Raw genomic sequence first — 17,123 nt, 5'->3', positions numbered from 1 at the left:
AGCAAGCTGCAAAATGCCTCAGAGAAGAAATAGATATACAGGCATCAAATTATGAAGCTTAGACATTAGGTACATGGGTATTATGATCAAATTCAGCCAAACACAGAAAAAAAAAAAAAGGACAAAATCCCTGTAATGCAGTGTTAATCTTTACCCAAGATGTCTCCAACCCCCCAGTAGTATTTCTTCTCTTTTTTACTTGCATATAAAAATCAAAGGTTGAAAGATGTTTTCCTCCTTCCCCTCCTCCCTTTTTTTCTTCATTTCCCCCTAGCTATTTCATCACCTCAGCAACTTAAAACAAACAAACCAACCTCCAACACAAGAATTAAAATACAACATGAAATAAATACATCAGTATGTTACCAATCAATTTTAATGATAAGCAGGTCAGATTTTCTTCTGATACAAACTGATACGCAGATATTTCTAATATTTTCTATGCAGTTAAATATGATTATGAAGCACTGCTTTGACAAACACAGGAGAAAGAACATAATTTCCGATTTGCTCTTGTTCTTATTATGTGCTGAAATATTTATACTACACAGACTCTATGTTGTTTCAAATAAAATGTCTCTCTCGGATATATTTTTCAAAGCTTTCAGTGTTAGAATGAATCTGAAGCAGATCTTGAATTAATTTTAACACTGGCTTTGCACTAAAAAAAGTACAGAAGAGCTTCATGAAAAATATGTTAGATGCTCCAGCTGGGAACAATCCTTTGCCTCCAAAATGACAAATTATTCACTGCTCTGTTTAATGTTTCACTAAAAAAAAAAAAGTAACACTTTCCACCACAATGAAGTAGGTCCTCATCCTTAAAATTCCTACTGACCCCAGAACACAGAAACAAGAATTCTTAGACAGGATTTCAAAATTTACAATTTCTCACCCAGTGTTAAAATATATAAGTATAAACAGAGTCAGATTAAATACCCTCACAGATCAATATGTTTGTTCAGTTAGAACCCAACCCTGGAAAAGATGACAAGCACAGTAAAAGCATAAACAATCTGCCCAGACACCCTCCTAAACATCCAGCACTATCTTTGCATTTAGCAGAACCACAACAAGTATTTCTAACATATGAACTTACTGTGTTCTTGCTCACACATCTAAAAGATCCCATGAAAAGCAGCTTCCCACCTCAAGACCAACTGTGTGAAGCACATCCTCCTCTTCTTTCTTTTGAACCTCTTCCTCCTACTTTTCCTTTTTCCCCTTTAGATCTTGTTTTGGGAGATACAATGACAGGAATCATAGATCCCAGTTCACACTCAGTTCATTAGCCACCTGAAAAAATTTCATTGCCCTTGGCCAGCAGCCTGGGGCAACAGTGGGCTGGTTGTGGTGATCCTGCAGGTTAGAACTCAGGGCAGGTAAAATGTGATTAGTAGCATCAGCTGTAAATGGAACCTCATTTCTCTGACATATTATTCTTATTCTTGTTATGACAGCTCTTGAGAATGCTTGTCTTAAATCATTAAGACCCTTAAGCATTAATACCTGCATGGAAGATTCCTTTAGAGACTTCTAGAAAAAAATACTTCATCTGTTCTCTCTAACTTTAGGATAACTTCCTTCAGCTTGCCAAGCAACAACCATTACCACACTGCTGAAACTAGAAAAGGATTTAACCCAGAGGCCTTGCCTGGAGCGTCTTCATGGGGCTGTACAAGCACTGGAGCAGCTGACAGCATGTACAACACCGGTCAAATGATGTTTTCATTGTTGCTTCCTCTTCTCTCCCACATAAAGGGATAGAAGTTATCTTTGAGTCACATGGCAGGTTTTAATATGAATATCCCACACAGCAAGCCATGTCAGAGATGCTGCAAGGGCAGCTGGGGAAAATTACACCAAAACAAGTGATTAAAGTGACAGGAGATTGAGCTGTAAATGATCAGGCTGGGTAAAGTGTGGGGAGGAGAAGTGTCAGAACTAACAGTCACAGTGATGAAGAGCACTGCCATCTCTACACACTGGTATGCCCTCAGGTAGGCAGGTAGATGGGTAAGCATGTGAAGAAGTGTCAGCATCATAAGGCATACTTTTCTTCCCTTTTTTTTTTAATAAAATCATTATTTAAAACATTGCTAATCTTCAAGTAGATTTCCTTGCACTTAAAATATGTATTTTATGACAGAAAATAAACATACATCACAGTACAATCTCTGTTAAGAAAATTATAAACTCCTTTCATCAAATTTGTCTTCTAGAAGCTCAAAGCTATTATTTTTGTAGCTATTTTTCCTTGCATTGCACTGTACATCACATATTCTATGCTACCAAGTATTGACAGTTTTACAAGAACAATAACCTTCCAATGACTGAACACATCACCTAAAGTTTAAAAAAAGCAAATTTATATGAAACTAAGCAGTTTCCTAACTCAGCCTGTGTAAAATGGAACTTTAACACTACTGGAGAAGCAGAGATGACAAAATTGGAAAAAATTCTACCTCTCCCTCCACAAAAAACCCTCTTAGATCCCACCACAAGTTTAATTCTGATATATTATAAGTAAATTTGTACAAAGTAACTAAGTAATTTGAGTACCAGCTAGGAGGCATGATATCTAAAAATCAGTCTCTGCTGAATAAAATTGTAACTAGTTCCTAGAAGGATAAATAATTCACTGAAAAGTTACTTGAAGCAAATTTTTATGTATGTTGTATGCCTTTCTCAGACTCATTAAAATTGTTTCTATATTTTTGTAATATATCACTTTCAAATGACACCATCATTTGTGTATTAAACAACTACACCCTAGGACAGATTCTTATCTTTAGCACTGATCTGTTTGGACATAATATATGTCACTGAACTAGATTAGCTGTACTTGAACAAATCTCAAGTGTTGATTATTTTGTTGCAGTTCCTTCACAATCCTTTTACATTTACAGTTGTGCAAGACGATCATGTATAAAATGAAGGATTTGGGATTTTGGGGTGGCTGGAGGCAGGGATTACTTCATTTTCTTGGGACAGACATTTTCTGTCATTGAACTATGCTGTTAGCTGATCTTAAGAAGTTTCCAACTCATGTCACCAGTACATTAGGACATCAGTGAAAGTAATACTTAGTATGTATTACAGCTGGAAAACCTTTTACTGTATAAGAATAAAGCAATATATTAAATTCATACATTATTGAATTTTTAGAGACAGAAAGTAGTCTTTAATGATTACAACAGCAATTACTGTTTCTGAAACGAATCTTTCAATCTAACATTCTGCTTCTTGACTATCCAAAGGAAATTGTTCCAAAATTAATTAAATATGAAAATTTATTGAGGTCAATGTTAATTTAAAGATTTGACAGTGCCTTTTTTTTTTTTTTAAATGTAAGGAAATGCTTTCCAAAATTTAAATAATTTTTTTTCCCAAATACTGCTTTTGAAGAAAAGTTAATGATCTAATTATGGGAGGCCATGGCTTTTATTCTAAGCAATAAATTATCTTCATAAGAAACTTGGATATACAGTAAATCAAGTACCAAAAGATGACAGTAAGGTTATCTTCATTTTCATTATTACATTAACCCACAGGAGTACATGATTCTTTGATGAACCATCTTAACAGTTAACTGGTATGAAGTTAACTATGTCAATATTAAATTTCATGTAACTGCCTGTTACCAGATAAAAAAATTTCTCACTGAAAATACAGCAGTAGTAACAATTTCTATGCTTTTATAATTTTTTTTAATTTGGATTCATCCACTGAAACTGAAAAGACAAAAGAAGAGAAAGAAAACTTAAGGGGAAGTTAGAAAACTTGAAACTGGTCAGTGATTGTCACAAATGACTGACAAAAAGGAACAAGTCTGCCATGGACCTGCACTTTGGTATCGTTTACCTTCACCATAGTGTAGAAAGACAGGGTTTCTCAGAACACTGCATTTCAAAACTTCATTCTCATGAGAACTATAGAGTATCTTTGAATTTGTTGCACCATAAAGTTTTGAAACTGAGACATTTAGAGATTTCAGCATCGTGAGACTGACTGAAAACACTGCTTGCATAAAACAGTTTAGGTAGCTTTTCCATTAGCACAAAGTGGGACTGTTTAAACCAGAAACAATTTTGCTTCAGACAAGATCAGGTTTAAGGAAGGTTAGAACATTCAAAGGTTTGTTTATTTTCTTCTTGGAGTGATACAGGGTAGACAATCAGGGAAGAAAGGTGTTCTGGAAGAAAACAAAGTATGCTTTTCAGTGGAAACCTGAGTTTGGAGTAGTGGATACACCAAATAAATTCCAACCAGAAACTGAACAAGACAGCTGCTGTTTCCTGATGGAAGCAGAAAGCTGGGGCAGAGGAAAAAGGGAGATATTTTGTGGGAAACCAACACTGCCAAAAATCTCTTCAGTTTGAGAAAGTGGTGTTTTCCTTTCTTTCTTAGCTTAAAGGAGTATAACTGAAAAGACATGTGAATTAAGAAACAGATATGATTACGATCACATGATGATAGATGCCCTAGTGGTTTCATGCAGAAATCTGGAAAACACATTTGAATTACTTTCTCCATCTGTATAAGCAATATTTCCTATTTAAATAGCTGAAACCAACAGGGGATGCTTTTAAAAACTGCTCTTCTTACTGCAGCAGGCTCAGTGAGAAACACCCCATCACAGGGACAAGAAAACTGGATTGCAGCTTAAAAGTCCTGTAAATTAAAGTTAAGAAAATTAGACAAATGTTGAGCAGACGAAGACGTAACATATATTTACCATCACACACAGTTGCTCCAAAGTTTTACAAAAGTTGTCTTATTTTTGCTACAGTTCCTTTCAGCGGATGATGAGTCTTCCCTCAGCCCATAACTATCCAAATGGCCCTTGAGCTGTCGGTGTCAGGAGCAGTCCAGGCTCTGTAACACATACTTCCTCTGTGTGCATCTAAACTTACTCATTGTCACCACCAAAAATGAAACACATCACACGTATCTTTCCTTCTTCATTTTGTGCACGCAAACATTCCTTTATTTTTAAGCTTCTTTCATGAAGGCTGGTACCGTGCCTACCCAAACCCTCAGCAGTACCATCTCCAAAGTTTGCACTTGAAGAGAGTCAGGATACGGACCTGTTGGAGCTAGTCCAGTGGAGGGCCACCAAGATGATTAGAGGGCTGAAGCATCTCTCCTACAAGGAAAGTCTAAGGGAATTGGGATTTTTCAGCCTGGAGAAGAGAAGGCTTCAGGGTGACCTAATTGTGGCCTTCCAGTACCTGAAGGGAGCCTAAAAGAAAGATGGAGAGGGACTTTTTACAAGGGCGTGTAGTGACAGGACAAAGAGGAATGGCTTTAAACTGAGAGTAGGTTTAGATCAGCTATTAGGAAGAAATTCTTCACTGTGAGGGTGGTGATGCACTGGCACAGATTGCCCAGAGCAGTTGTGGATGCTTCATCCCTGAGATTGTTCAAGGCAAAGTTGAGGGGCTCTGAGCAACCTGGTCTAGTGAAAGGTGGCCCTGCCCCTGGCAGGGGGGTTGGAACTAGATGACCCTTAAGGTCCCTTCAAACCCAAACCATTCTATGATTCTATCAGTTTGGACTGAGAATCTGATCTGAGGCAGACCACCACCTATTTCTCAGTCATTTCTCAAAACCTAACAAATGACCATTGTTGCCACTCCCTACAATATCCTATTCCTGCTTTACCTGGTGTTGACAGGAAAGGATAGTTATTATCTTACCAGAATAAACAAAGAAGTGCATATTGATTTTGCAAGGGATGATAAAATCCTTAGCTGAACCTTAGCCTTTAAAAAGGAAAAAAAAAAATAAAATTACAGACTGCAAGCAAATTGTATGTGCTGGAAGAAAGTGATAGAACATTGTTTCCTAAATATTATGGACCTCCACTGGATCTTACAGCTTTGTAGGTTTTGAGGTCTTGTCTTAATTGCAGAGGATGACTTAATTCAGCTCTCCACTGCTGAGCCCTACCTTGGTATTATCAGAAATACAGCAAGCTTTCTGTGTCAGGCAGTGCCTTAGTCTTTCTAAGGCACACCCACAACTAAAAAGATGAATGAATGTAAGGTAGAAATAATTAGTATTGTAGGCATCTTGACTATAAACATTTCAGCCCTGCCTGGATCATGCTAATTTTACAGGTGGCTGAAAAATTAATTCTTACTCACCTTTCACTACCTACCATGGAACCATCTTAGGGTAAGCTTATTCATCACCAAATTTCTGGAGTGAATAGAACAAACAAAGAGAAGAACATCAAGCTGACCCAGTAACAAAACTCCTGCAAGATCCCCTGTGCACTAGGGGAACAACCACACAACATACTGAGCATAAAGCAATACCAGCCCCAGCAGTAGGAAACAAGAGAATGTAATTTTCTCTAAAACAGCAAAAACTATGAATTATTTCTGATTACTGTTTAAGGACTTAAGTTACAGGATACATAGAAAAGTACATCATTGTGGACAATATGAACACTAGTGACTTCCTACCAGGGCTAGGTTTTTAGTCTGGTTGTTTTAAAAAATGAAACCAAACAGCCTCCCTGCCCACCACCCAGTTATAACCAACACCTAAGGAGCTGATGGTATTTATTTGAACTTGAGTAGTGAGTCCAAGTCCCAAATACATGAAAACACATGAACAATTGTGCATTTCTTTTACAACATAGAAACTGTTTATCTTGGATCTTCTGGTTTATTTGTGTGACTTCCCAGGGTTTAAAATTTCACTCCCTTTTTAAAGTGAATCTAAGACAGCATCAAGAGAACATCTGAAGATCAATACCATACATAACTTTCTCTTTTTGAGCTAAATAAGAACTATTTGCTTGCTTAGAAGGCAAAAGATACTATGATACCTTTGAGGTACATCTGGATGACGTGGAGACTTTTGCTACGAATTCTGTACATTTTTAATGGAAAAAAAGCCCACGTAAAATTATCAGAAAGTTAGCTTACAGTATTTATGCAGACCTTTCAAAAATCATATTCCAGTTAAGTCCTGGCAAATTTTTTTTGTTTTCTTTGAAAAGTAGAAATTAAAATAATTGGTATACAAAAATATTTTGAAAGTCAACAAGCAAAGTTTAAAAAATATATAGTTTAAACTGTAACCATTAAAATTTAAATGTTTGAGTCAGATGCCCAAATTTTACAATGTCTCTCAGGGTTTTTTTTATTTTAGAACATCATTAAAGTATAGAACACTCCACAAATCATTTTGTGAATGAAATTTTTATTTACACACTGTATCCAGAAGCAGATACATAAATCCTTATACAATTATTTTTCAAAAATGTGCAAGAAATTACTATAATTTTGTTTACAAACCAAAACACATTAAAATCAATGGACTTTGGATAATTCACTCTGTGGTGTGCTTAGTACAAATAGTGCACACCAGATCTGAAACAGAGAAAAGTGTAAACTACAGCAATCTGGATTGCAAGTATTAACTTCATGGCACTCCATCATCACTATAAAAATTCTTTAACCCAACAGGTATTCATAAAAAGTTCTTTTAGAATTTTTCATTATCTGTGTAGAATTTAGAACACGTTCCAGATACAATAATGCCATACTTTTCATATTATGACCTATCATCTGGGGCATTTTTATTTATAAAGAATGCCTGTAATTTTTATTCTTTGCAGTCATAGAAAGATTTTATGAAATTAAATTGGCAATCATTAATGCATCCATAGCTTAGCTCAGAATTTGAAAGTTCAGTAATAGAGAAATGCTTCTCATCAGAATCATAGCCCATATATTGCTGGTATGCTGTTTTAAATTTATAATTCCAGTATTCACATAGATGAAATGCATCAAAACAAAAACTGCACAAATTTTCCTTAGCCCAGCAGTCAATATTCACAGAAAGAAATTGGCTTTAACAAAATGCAAAGTCAGCTCATCTGAGAACAGTGAGTTTAATTAATAATTGCATTTCTGATCCTTCTGACAGAATTACATTTTGATAAAAAGATGGCATTCACTACGTCAACAGCAGGATAAGTGCTATATCCTTCAAACAGATCAAAGAATACACATTACTTTCAGTTGTTTATAACACTGGCTTACAAAACAAACAAACAAATAAAAAAAAACCCACAGAGGAAATTGTGCAAATTTATTATTTCCAAATACGTGTGGTTTAACTCTTCTAATTGGTAAAACAGACAATGTTATCAATAATGTCAATCCTTTCAGATGCTCGAAAAAAGTTTTATTTCATAGTTTCATTTTTAAAAATATTTTTCCACAATTCAATCATAAAAAGCATACTTTTTGAACCCTTAAACTGTTGTGCTGAATAAATAGCCATATTTCTACTCTATAAGGATCACAGTCAATTAGCTTTTATTCCTAGTGTATCTACTTCCAAAGTTCCCCAAAATATTCTCAATCATTTTCCTTTTATTTGTCAAGGACACTTCGTTCCTCTAATTTTCATGAAGCAGAAGTCAACACAATTTTTGTGGTTATTCTGACTACTTCTAAATGGACTCGTAACTAAATGTTACTGTGTTTCTTTTATATTAATCTTTATCATAGGAAATTGTAAGTATCTTTAATGTTTTCGAAGTATTTTTTCTGGGTTCCTTCTCCTGGCTGGCCAGTTACCTCGGCATGAAAAAATACAGTGAGGTTCTGATGAAAGAAACCTGAAAAATAAGTATTTGTGTCTACTTACTACTGATTTAAAGTATTTTGAGCTTTGTAGAAATATCAGCGTCATTTTTTTATTCAGAAGCAAAGTGCTATGTGGTTCTCACATCCTATACCTCAGCCACTTTAAAGTGTTCCTTTTGTGGTAGCTTTATAGGGGGGTGGGGAAATGACAAAGTTAACTTGACCTCATTAAGTTCACAGATGAAGAACAAGCAAGGAAGGCAACTCAGAAACTGGATAGTTGAAACAGTTTGAAGAAAAAAAAAAGCATCAACATTTATGAGTGAACAAACCGAAACTTATAAAGGCATGAGCAAGAATTTTAACATGTGTGTTCTTGCACGTTTTTCAATTCAGCAGTAAGACCAGGATATTATAGCTTCAAATATTTAAGTTTCAATGCAATGACTGCTAAATTAATGCATGTGGCACAGTATAAACATATGTTTAATGCATTCAATAGTGGTATTAAATGGCAAAGAAAATATTTAATATACTATAATCTTTCAAAGATTCCGTAGAATGCATAGGCCCTCTAGTATGGGGAAAGAATTTTTAAAGTGAAGAAAATGCCAGAGGCTTTCTTCCAAAAGTATGCATCTGAAATCCACAAAAATTATTTTCTTTTTCCTCCTCACAGACAGAATCAGAACACTGTACCATACAATAGGTTATTGTGCCTTTTTGAATAAATTTAGTGATCCTGATTCAGAGGAGGGGGGGGACGGGGCATGACTGGATAGGGGGAGAAGTCAGTAGAGATAAAAAAAGAAAACAGAATTCACACTTTCATAGATATATCTCCATGGCAGAGCCAACAAATTACATGTATAGACTGCTCTAGATTATTTCACTTTTTAAGTTTAAAACTTTATCAGACTAAAGAGGAAATCCTTATTCTCCCTCCCTTAAAAGCAAAGGCAGTCTTTATCTACCTTTGATTTTCTTTTTTTTATTTTTTAGTTAAACATTATGGTCAAAAAAATAAATTAAAAAAATATAAATTTCGTCTATCAATTCAGGCAACCCAAGATGTAGTGCTACTGCACCACCTTGCAGCAATGTATTCATTCCTAAAGACTCATTTGAGGGGACCAAAAGGCTAGATTAAATAAGGAGAAGAAAATGACCTAAACAAGAAAGCTATATCCAAGATGAACAGCTTTTTTTTCTAAGGTGATGTTTACTGATTAGCCACTCCTACCAGAGACAGGGAATATGACATTCTAAAGTACAAAACAGGGGGACAGAGGCAGACAAAGCAGCCTCCCTCCGAAATTAGCTATGACCCTTTTAACAAATAACTCATAAAAGTGATCGAAACATGGGAGAAAGAGAAAAAAACCCCAACAACTAAAACAAAACAGGAAAATGCCATGGGTTAACCTTGCATGATGAAAATACTACAGTGTAGAACCTGTACTCCCCATTGAAAGTCTTTTTTCCCTACAGAAGGTTAGAATAACTGTAAGCTTTTCAAATGCCAGAATTTTTGACAGATGTCACAAACATTTACTTAATTGATTCAATATTTCGTATGCCAAAACGTATTTCATGACAATAAACTGAACATTTCCTGTGGTCACTGTGTATCCAAACATCTTTTCTCAATGATTTGAAAGATGAGAATAGAGCTTTAGAGATGCATTTTAAGCATCTTCCATACAAAATGTTATCAATCCATTCCTTCCTCCCCAAAGGACATACAAAAAAAGGGAAAATGATCCAAAGGACACTAGTGTATTACTGTAATTTCTGAAGTGAAAAAAAATGCAGAAAAATGAAAAAGAATAAAATTTCAAGTAGCTTGAATATAAATAAGGTAGAAATCATCCTATTAAAAATTTTATCCCATCCCCAAAATGGCTTATAATTTATGTTCCCACAATAACAATTCCTAGAATCTTCCTACAAATCCAGGAAATTCCACTCCCCTGCTCCCAAGATGAGGCGGGAAGGAAAAGGCCAAAAAGAGGGGACCTGGTAGGTGTTCATTTATTTAACTGATGGCATGATTAGAAAAGGTAATATTTGACAAGATTCCAATATCACAATTTCCTTATAGGTATTATATATTGACTTTCATCGACTTTTTTTTTAAAGGCCATTTTTAGAGGACAAAACACTGAGACAAGAAGAAGGCTGAATCAACCTTCTTGAACACAGGAGTGTACAGACAATACAAGGCTTAGGAGGAAGGCATTTGTTTTTTTTTCTTAAAGATATGCTGCATAACCATGTTCTTATCACACAGCTCTGTCTATACATTAGGGCATATCTCTATAGGAATTTTCTAGTTAGGACACTAGGAAATAGTTATTACTATAGGTGTAAATTCAGTAATTTAGAATACCAATATGTTCCTTATCCATGATAATTTTTTTCAAGAGGTGGTTTTAAAGGAAAAAAAATTCCATTCAACAAGTTTCATTTGACTTTTACTTATCGTTGAATACACATGAAATGTGCTTTCAATGCATAAAAATCACAGTGGATAGCAGCAAAGGACTTGGGGGAAATTAAGGAGAATTTGATCATTCACATTGTGATTAATCTGCACATTGATGAAAGATAGCTATTTCACACTTCTAAAAATAAACTGAGATCATTCTTTCCAACAAAACAAAAAAGAAAGCCTCCCAAAATACACAAAACCCCCCAAAACAAACATAAATCCAAATGCATTACTTTTCTTTTACACACAAAAATGAAATATTTTTATGGCAGCAAAAGATTTTGATAATAATGAAAGTCTGTAAACTGTAATTCAATCTCTTTTTGTTGTTGTCGTTCCCAAAGTGCAAGATGCAAGGTTCCCGTAAGCTTTCAGTAGTGCTTTTCCTGTAAATAATCCTTCATTTTGTTTGGCAAAGGCAGTTTTTGAATCAGGTCTATTCTGGTGTACTGACGTATTACAAAACGACACAGGTACTGCAAAGAGCGCACCTGCATAAACCGAGACACTGGATTTGTCAGTCTCACTGGGTAAGTGGCAGATCCAGGCAGCCGGGATCTCGAATAGCAGAAAGCTCCATTTTCAGAGTCCCTGATTGAATGTTCAATTAAGTCAACTATAGATGTATGTCCCTCCACATCTGGCTGTTCATAAAAACTAAACCTACCATTTGAGTGTTCAATTCTAGTGTGAAGAGTTTTTCCATGGGAACGAAAACTCAAACTTAAAAGATAACGATCATCAGAACTATCTCGAACGAGAAACGAGCCATCAGGCACATTAGCTAATTTTCCCTCTGCCTCCCAACGTGTAATGGGGCCCCAGTACCATCCTTGTTTTGCAAGTTTTTTCAGTTCTTCTGTCAGACTCGTCACAACCATAGGACCACTGTTCTGTACAGAATCATAGACTCTTCCAACTCCTGGGGCAGTGTTAGGATCAAAATTCAAATGGCAGCGCATACTTTCAGCCACATGGGCATCTGTGCCATTTAATCCATTGAAGTTCCTTTGGATTTGATTATTCTGCATTGGAGGTAGCAAAGGTGAGAGTGGAGGGACATCGCTGTGATTAAGCCTTGGGCTTTGCAACATGACTCCTGTGGTACCAATCAACAAACCATTCACTGTCTGGTCCACAAAGATATCCGGTGCAACGACTACATCCTGATCCACTTGGCTCTCGTCTTCATGGAAAGCATTTCCCCCCACTTGAGAAGAAACAGTTGAAACTTCCATGGGTGAGGAACTATCCAGACAGTAACTACGTGATCCTTCCAAAGGATACATTCCCTCATCTAAAGGCACAGTATACTGAATGTAGTCCTGAGGCATTAATCCAATAACTACAGGCACATGTTCATCAATATGAAGATGCAAGTCTCCGTTCTGAGATTCTGTATTTTTTAATGCATTGTTTTGTTCCTGGAACACGTTTTCTGACTGCAACTCATGGAAGTCCTTTCTAACACCATTCAGTGCTGGGCTTGGATTAGAGGAATGGACCAAGGCCTTGACTTTCACTTCCATTTTGATGCAAGTCTCTTCCGAATTCGTAGGTCGAAGGGGCCACGGAGTTGGACTGTAATGGTGATTACGGAGGGAAGTAGATCTCAGAGGTCTTTGAGCTCGCACATCTTTGAAGGTTATTGGAGCAGATGAGGAAGAAAAGGTGTCATCATCTGCAGAGCTTACAGATGGTGTGCTGCCTTTGCCTTTCTGTTTTTGTTTTGCTGAAAGCCTCCTTTTTAATGTACCCATTAAACTTTCACTTTTTGATCTATTCTTGCCTCCTTTTTCATCTTCACTATTGACTTCACAGCTAGCCAAATCTTTACCATAGCAGCTGCCAAACAAGGAGTCATCTTTTCCAAATTCACTTAAGGATGGCTGCTGAACCACTACAAAGTCACTTTCATCTTTACTTTTATTTAAGTTAAAGGACTTGCGAATTGTTTTCAGACTAATTTTCTTCATTATGACAAGTTAGCAAATCTGGCTGATCAGCAGTGCTTGCGGTGATATAGCCCTAACACATGCAGAGCAGCTTCTGCTTCATTTACGTGTCTTATCCAGCCTCATTTAACTTCAAGAGCCATTTCCTGGAAACAAATAAAAAACAATTAACTTCAAAGAAATATTTCAAAAATTATCTATAAGGGTTTCCCCCTCTCTAAACAATACAGCAGTCGCAGTACTTAAACAATGGGCATCAAATAGAAGTAAAGATAGAGAGCTGACTTAGAAACCAATCAGGCTCAAAAAATGAATCTGCTACATCTGCCTTGGAGATTTCCACAACTTTTTTCTGCTATCAGCAGGATATTTTGTGAAACATACACACACGCTACATCACACTCACAGGCACATATATTTTATCCATGTATACATGTTTTCAAGCACAGAAACACTCCTCTCTTTCCCAAGGCTCCTAAAAAGTCCCCACATAAATAACTACAGAAGATAAAACTACAGGAGATATTCAACAGGATTCCTACAAACTGGTTAAACAGTCATTGGTCCTAAAAACATGGTCTTATAAGTTCATACTTTCTCTACACAAGTTGAGGAATATTCAAAAGGTTACATAATTATAGGAAAACTAATGAAAAAATAGAGGGACATTAACAGCAAAATAACATATGTTTACAACAAGTCCCCTCCTGAACTTCTTGGAAAGAAAAGTAGATTTCCAAACTGTTTTAGGCATATAAGACCAAGTTACAGGCTCTTATTGCCTAGAACTTTTAGAATTTTTATTCCTCCAGTACTTCTGCCAAGACCTAGTGGACACAGCTGCTCAAGTCCCAGTCAACTGCTCCCACCTGGCATCTTGCAAAGTCACATACCCACAAACTTAACCTTTTGGCTTGTGTTTTTTTTTGTTTCAGGTTTGGCTGTGCTTGGAGGGGAGCTTGGTTTGGTTCTTTTTAATGTTAGCTAGACCTTTCAAAGTAAACAGCTCTGCAGAGAGAAGAACACAGGAAAGAGAAGAGAGAGAAGTTGCCACTGCCACAGAAGTAGGTACTACCAGTAGTAGTAGCCATTATTCCACGTACCTCCAAATACATGTGATGTTAGCAGCACAAACTGCAGCAGCAAGCCTGGCTCCAATCTAAGCATGGCAAGCTCAATTTTTCAAGAAATCTTCCAACCTTGGTGGACTGAGGGGAAAGTAAAACAGTCCTTATGTACATACTTCCCACTTCTCTCCCATGGCATCACAATACAAGCAACAGAAAAAAAACTGTGCAATAAACTGAAATAAGTTTTTCAACTAAACTATACGGTTTTCTCAAATAAGCATTCCAAAATTGCATAAAAACATGTGAGGAGAATGATTACTATAACCAAACAGCAGTCCATTGGCTATTACTCTTGTCCTGTCCAACTTTTGTGGTCCTCAAGTACACAAAGGCTAAAGGATCATATTCAAAGCAAACTAAAAGGCAATGCGAGGCATCTGTGGATTCTGAACTTCAAAATACCCTGAAAAATTGGACGTAAAGCCCTGCTGCTGGAGGTTGGACACTGCTTCATAAAAAGTAAAGCTTAATTTACTTAGATTTGTACCCTAGTCCTATCTGCAAATTCCCTAGACCATCTGCATCTTCCTGTTTCAAAGACCAGTTCTGACTTTGTCATAATCTCTGATATTTCACAAGTCCATCTTTAGAGCATGCTCAGTTCCTCCCATTTCCTTTTCTTAATTACCAAACTAAATAGAACTTTCCTTACTTTCAATGAGGAGAAATTAAAAGGTTTCTGTAAACTGATATACTTCCTATCAGCAAAGAACAAACATACCCAAAAAAATTGTTCCCTAAACAAATAAAAGGCTAAGAACCAATTTCTTGCTATAAAACAAATATTAAAACCTTAAAAACCCAGAACCAGTATTTTATCAGATGTTCAGATTATTTTCCACTTTTAACATGATGCCTGTTGTACCAAGAGTCATGAAACCCTAAGACAACATCTTCCACGTAAACAATCTGAAGTAGATACTGAGATACGGGTATGACTTTTCGAAGGTTAAAACACTACTTATACTTTCCTACAAGTACAGATAAAGGCAGAGTTACATGTCAGTTAAGAGGAGACTCAAAATATCTTGCTGACCTTCTATTCTTAAACCATTTGGATTTTGCCATCTTACCAATTTACAGTACTCTTTTCATCATAGGTAAGTAAATGAACCTACAAAATGAGTGAAAATTACAACTTCAGGATTCTACACTGCTCCTAAACAAACAGTGTTGGTTCATTGGATAAATTTAACTGTGCTTTTGTGTATGTAGTACCGGAAGCCTGGGAACCCTCACATCATCTCCACCAGTGAAATCCACAATGTTCTCCAACTGCTTCTGACTGACACCCACAAGCTGACACTATTTCTACTTTTCCAGAAATGTTCCCCCATCATTGTGGAAACTATATTATACTGTTGGCAATTCCTAAACCTAAAAAAAAAAAACAAAACAAACAAACAAAAAAACCCAAAACAAAACAAAAACCAAAAAACCAACCAACCAACAACAAAAAAAACCAAACAAAAAACCCACAAAAAACCAAACAAAAAAAAACCAAACCAAAACAAACAAAAAAAACCCAAACCAACAAAAAAACCCCAAAACCAAAAACAAAAATGAAACCAACAAAAAAAACCCAAAACAAACAAACAAACAAACAAAAAAAAACAAAACCCCCCCAAAAAATATGCACCCAGCCAAAAAAAAACAATGAAGGACAAAAAAGTAAAATCTGTCTTCCAAGCTAGGGAGAAATTAAAAGAGCATTATCACATTGCTGACTAGGGAAAGAAGATCACATCTTTTGTCATTGATGTGTTTCAAAACAATTAGTTACCTAAAATTTGGCTGAAGGAACATTGTTTTAGCTTTCAGCTTTTCCGTAACTAAAACATTAAGCCAGTCACTCGAAAGAACAGGTTTTTATCACGTGCTAGTCCTTCTGTATCAAAATGTGGAGTTCTTTTACAAATGAAAATCCAATATCTAAAAATAATCTCAACAGATCAGTCTCTAAGGCAGCACCCAGAGTAGTCAAAACTTTTTACTCAGAAAGCAACTACTGAGCCTGTTTGAGCAAAAAAGTGTTTTACGTCTGTCAGCCTACCTTAGTAGCCAATATCTTTATCAAAAAAAATGTGTGACTGTCCAAATGGGACTCTTCCAAGGAAGTCAACTGCCCTTGTCCCTGTGAAGGATTTCAATTTTCCAGAAATCAACGGGAAGCATCACACAGCTGGCACAACCCCAGTCAGAAGATTCCTAAAAAACCTGGATGACAACTTTATGGAACAGGCCCTAGGACAGTCGACTCAGGAAGATGCCCCTTCTTGATCTGCTGCTTGTCAACGGAGAGGATCTTGCAAGCGAAGTGGAGATTGGTGGCTGTCTTGGCCAAAGTGACCACAAAGTGATTGAGTTTAAAATTTCTGTTGACAAGAGGAAAATTGCCAGCAAAACCTCAGCTCTGGACATGAGGAGAGCAGATTTCAGGCTGCTCAGGGAACTAGCAAGTAAAGTCTCCCGGGAAGATGTTTTTGCAGCTTTTTGCAGTTTTTAAACATCACCTCCTAAGGGCACAGAAGCAGGCAGTCTTTTCCAAAAATGGAAGGTGTATGCCCAATGGAAGCAAGGTCAGGTGACATGGGAAGAATACAGAGATTCTGCTTGCCACTGTAGGGAGAAAATTCGTGCAGCCAAAGCTCAGCTGGAGTTGCAGCTGGCCAGAAATGTGGGGGACACTGAAAAGAGTTTTTTTTCAAATACATTAATGGCAATAGTCAGTATAGAAACATCATTGGCCTGTTACAGGGTGAGGATGGCCACTTCCCAACCAGGGATAGAGACAAGGCAGAGGTGTTTAACGCTTTCTTTGCCTCTGTCTTCAACACAGATGATGGATCAAGGGGGTCTCAGTGCCCTGAGCTGGAGGACCATGACTGCAAGAATGATCAACTCATAGTCAAAGCTGAAATTCTGT

The 17,123-nt window shown here is 36.6% G+C and overlaps 1 protein-coding gene across 9 annotated transcripts in view; it reads right to left on the bottom strand.

The window, feature by feature from the left end:
- Positions 1 to 7,201: 7,201 nt before the first annotated feature.
- SOCS6 (suppressor of cytokine signaling 6) overlaps positions 7,202 to 17,123 on the bottom strand; it is a 31,719-nt gene continuing 21,797 nt past the window's right edge. For 7 of the 9 annotated variants that reach the window (XM_064657759.1, XM_064657776.1, XM_064657780.1 and 4 more), the window contains 2 exons: positions 14,171 to 14,275; positions 7,202 to 13,213 (listed from right to left, as the gene is read on the bottom strand). In XM_064657759.1, the coding sequence (XP_064513829.1) occupies positions 11,484 to 13,088 (1,605 nt within the window). In that variant the 5' untranslated portion in view covers positions 13,089 to 13,213; positions 14,171 to 14,275 and the 3' untranslated portion in view covers positions 7,202 to 11,483. The remainder of the gene's footprint in view (positions 13,214 to 14,170; positions 14,276 to 17,123) is intronic. The other 2 variants (XM_064657811.1, XM_064657821.1) reach the window with 1 other exon arrangement.

The sequence above is a fragment of the Pseudopipra pipra genome, chromosome 1 (genome assembly GCF_036250125.1).
Source record: "Pseudopipra pipra isolate bDixPip1 chromosome 1, bDixPip1.hap1, whole genome shotgun sequence".
Classification (NCBI taxonomy): Eukaryota; Metazoa; Chordata; class Aves; order Passeriformes; family Pipridae; genus Pseudopipra; species Pseudopipra pipra.
This window is presented reverse-complemented; position numbering and strand designations above follow the sequence as displayed.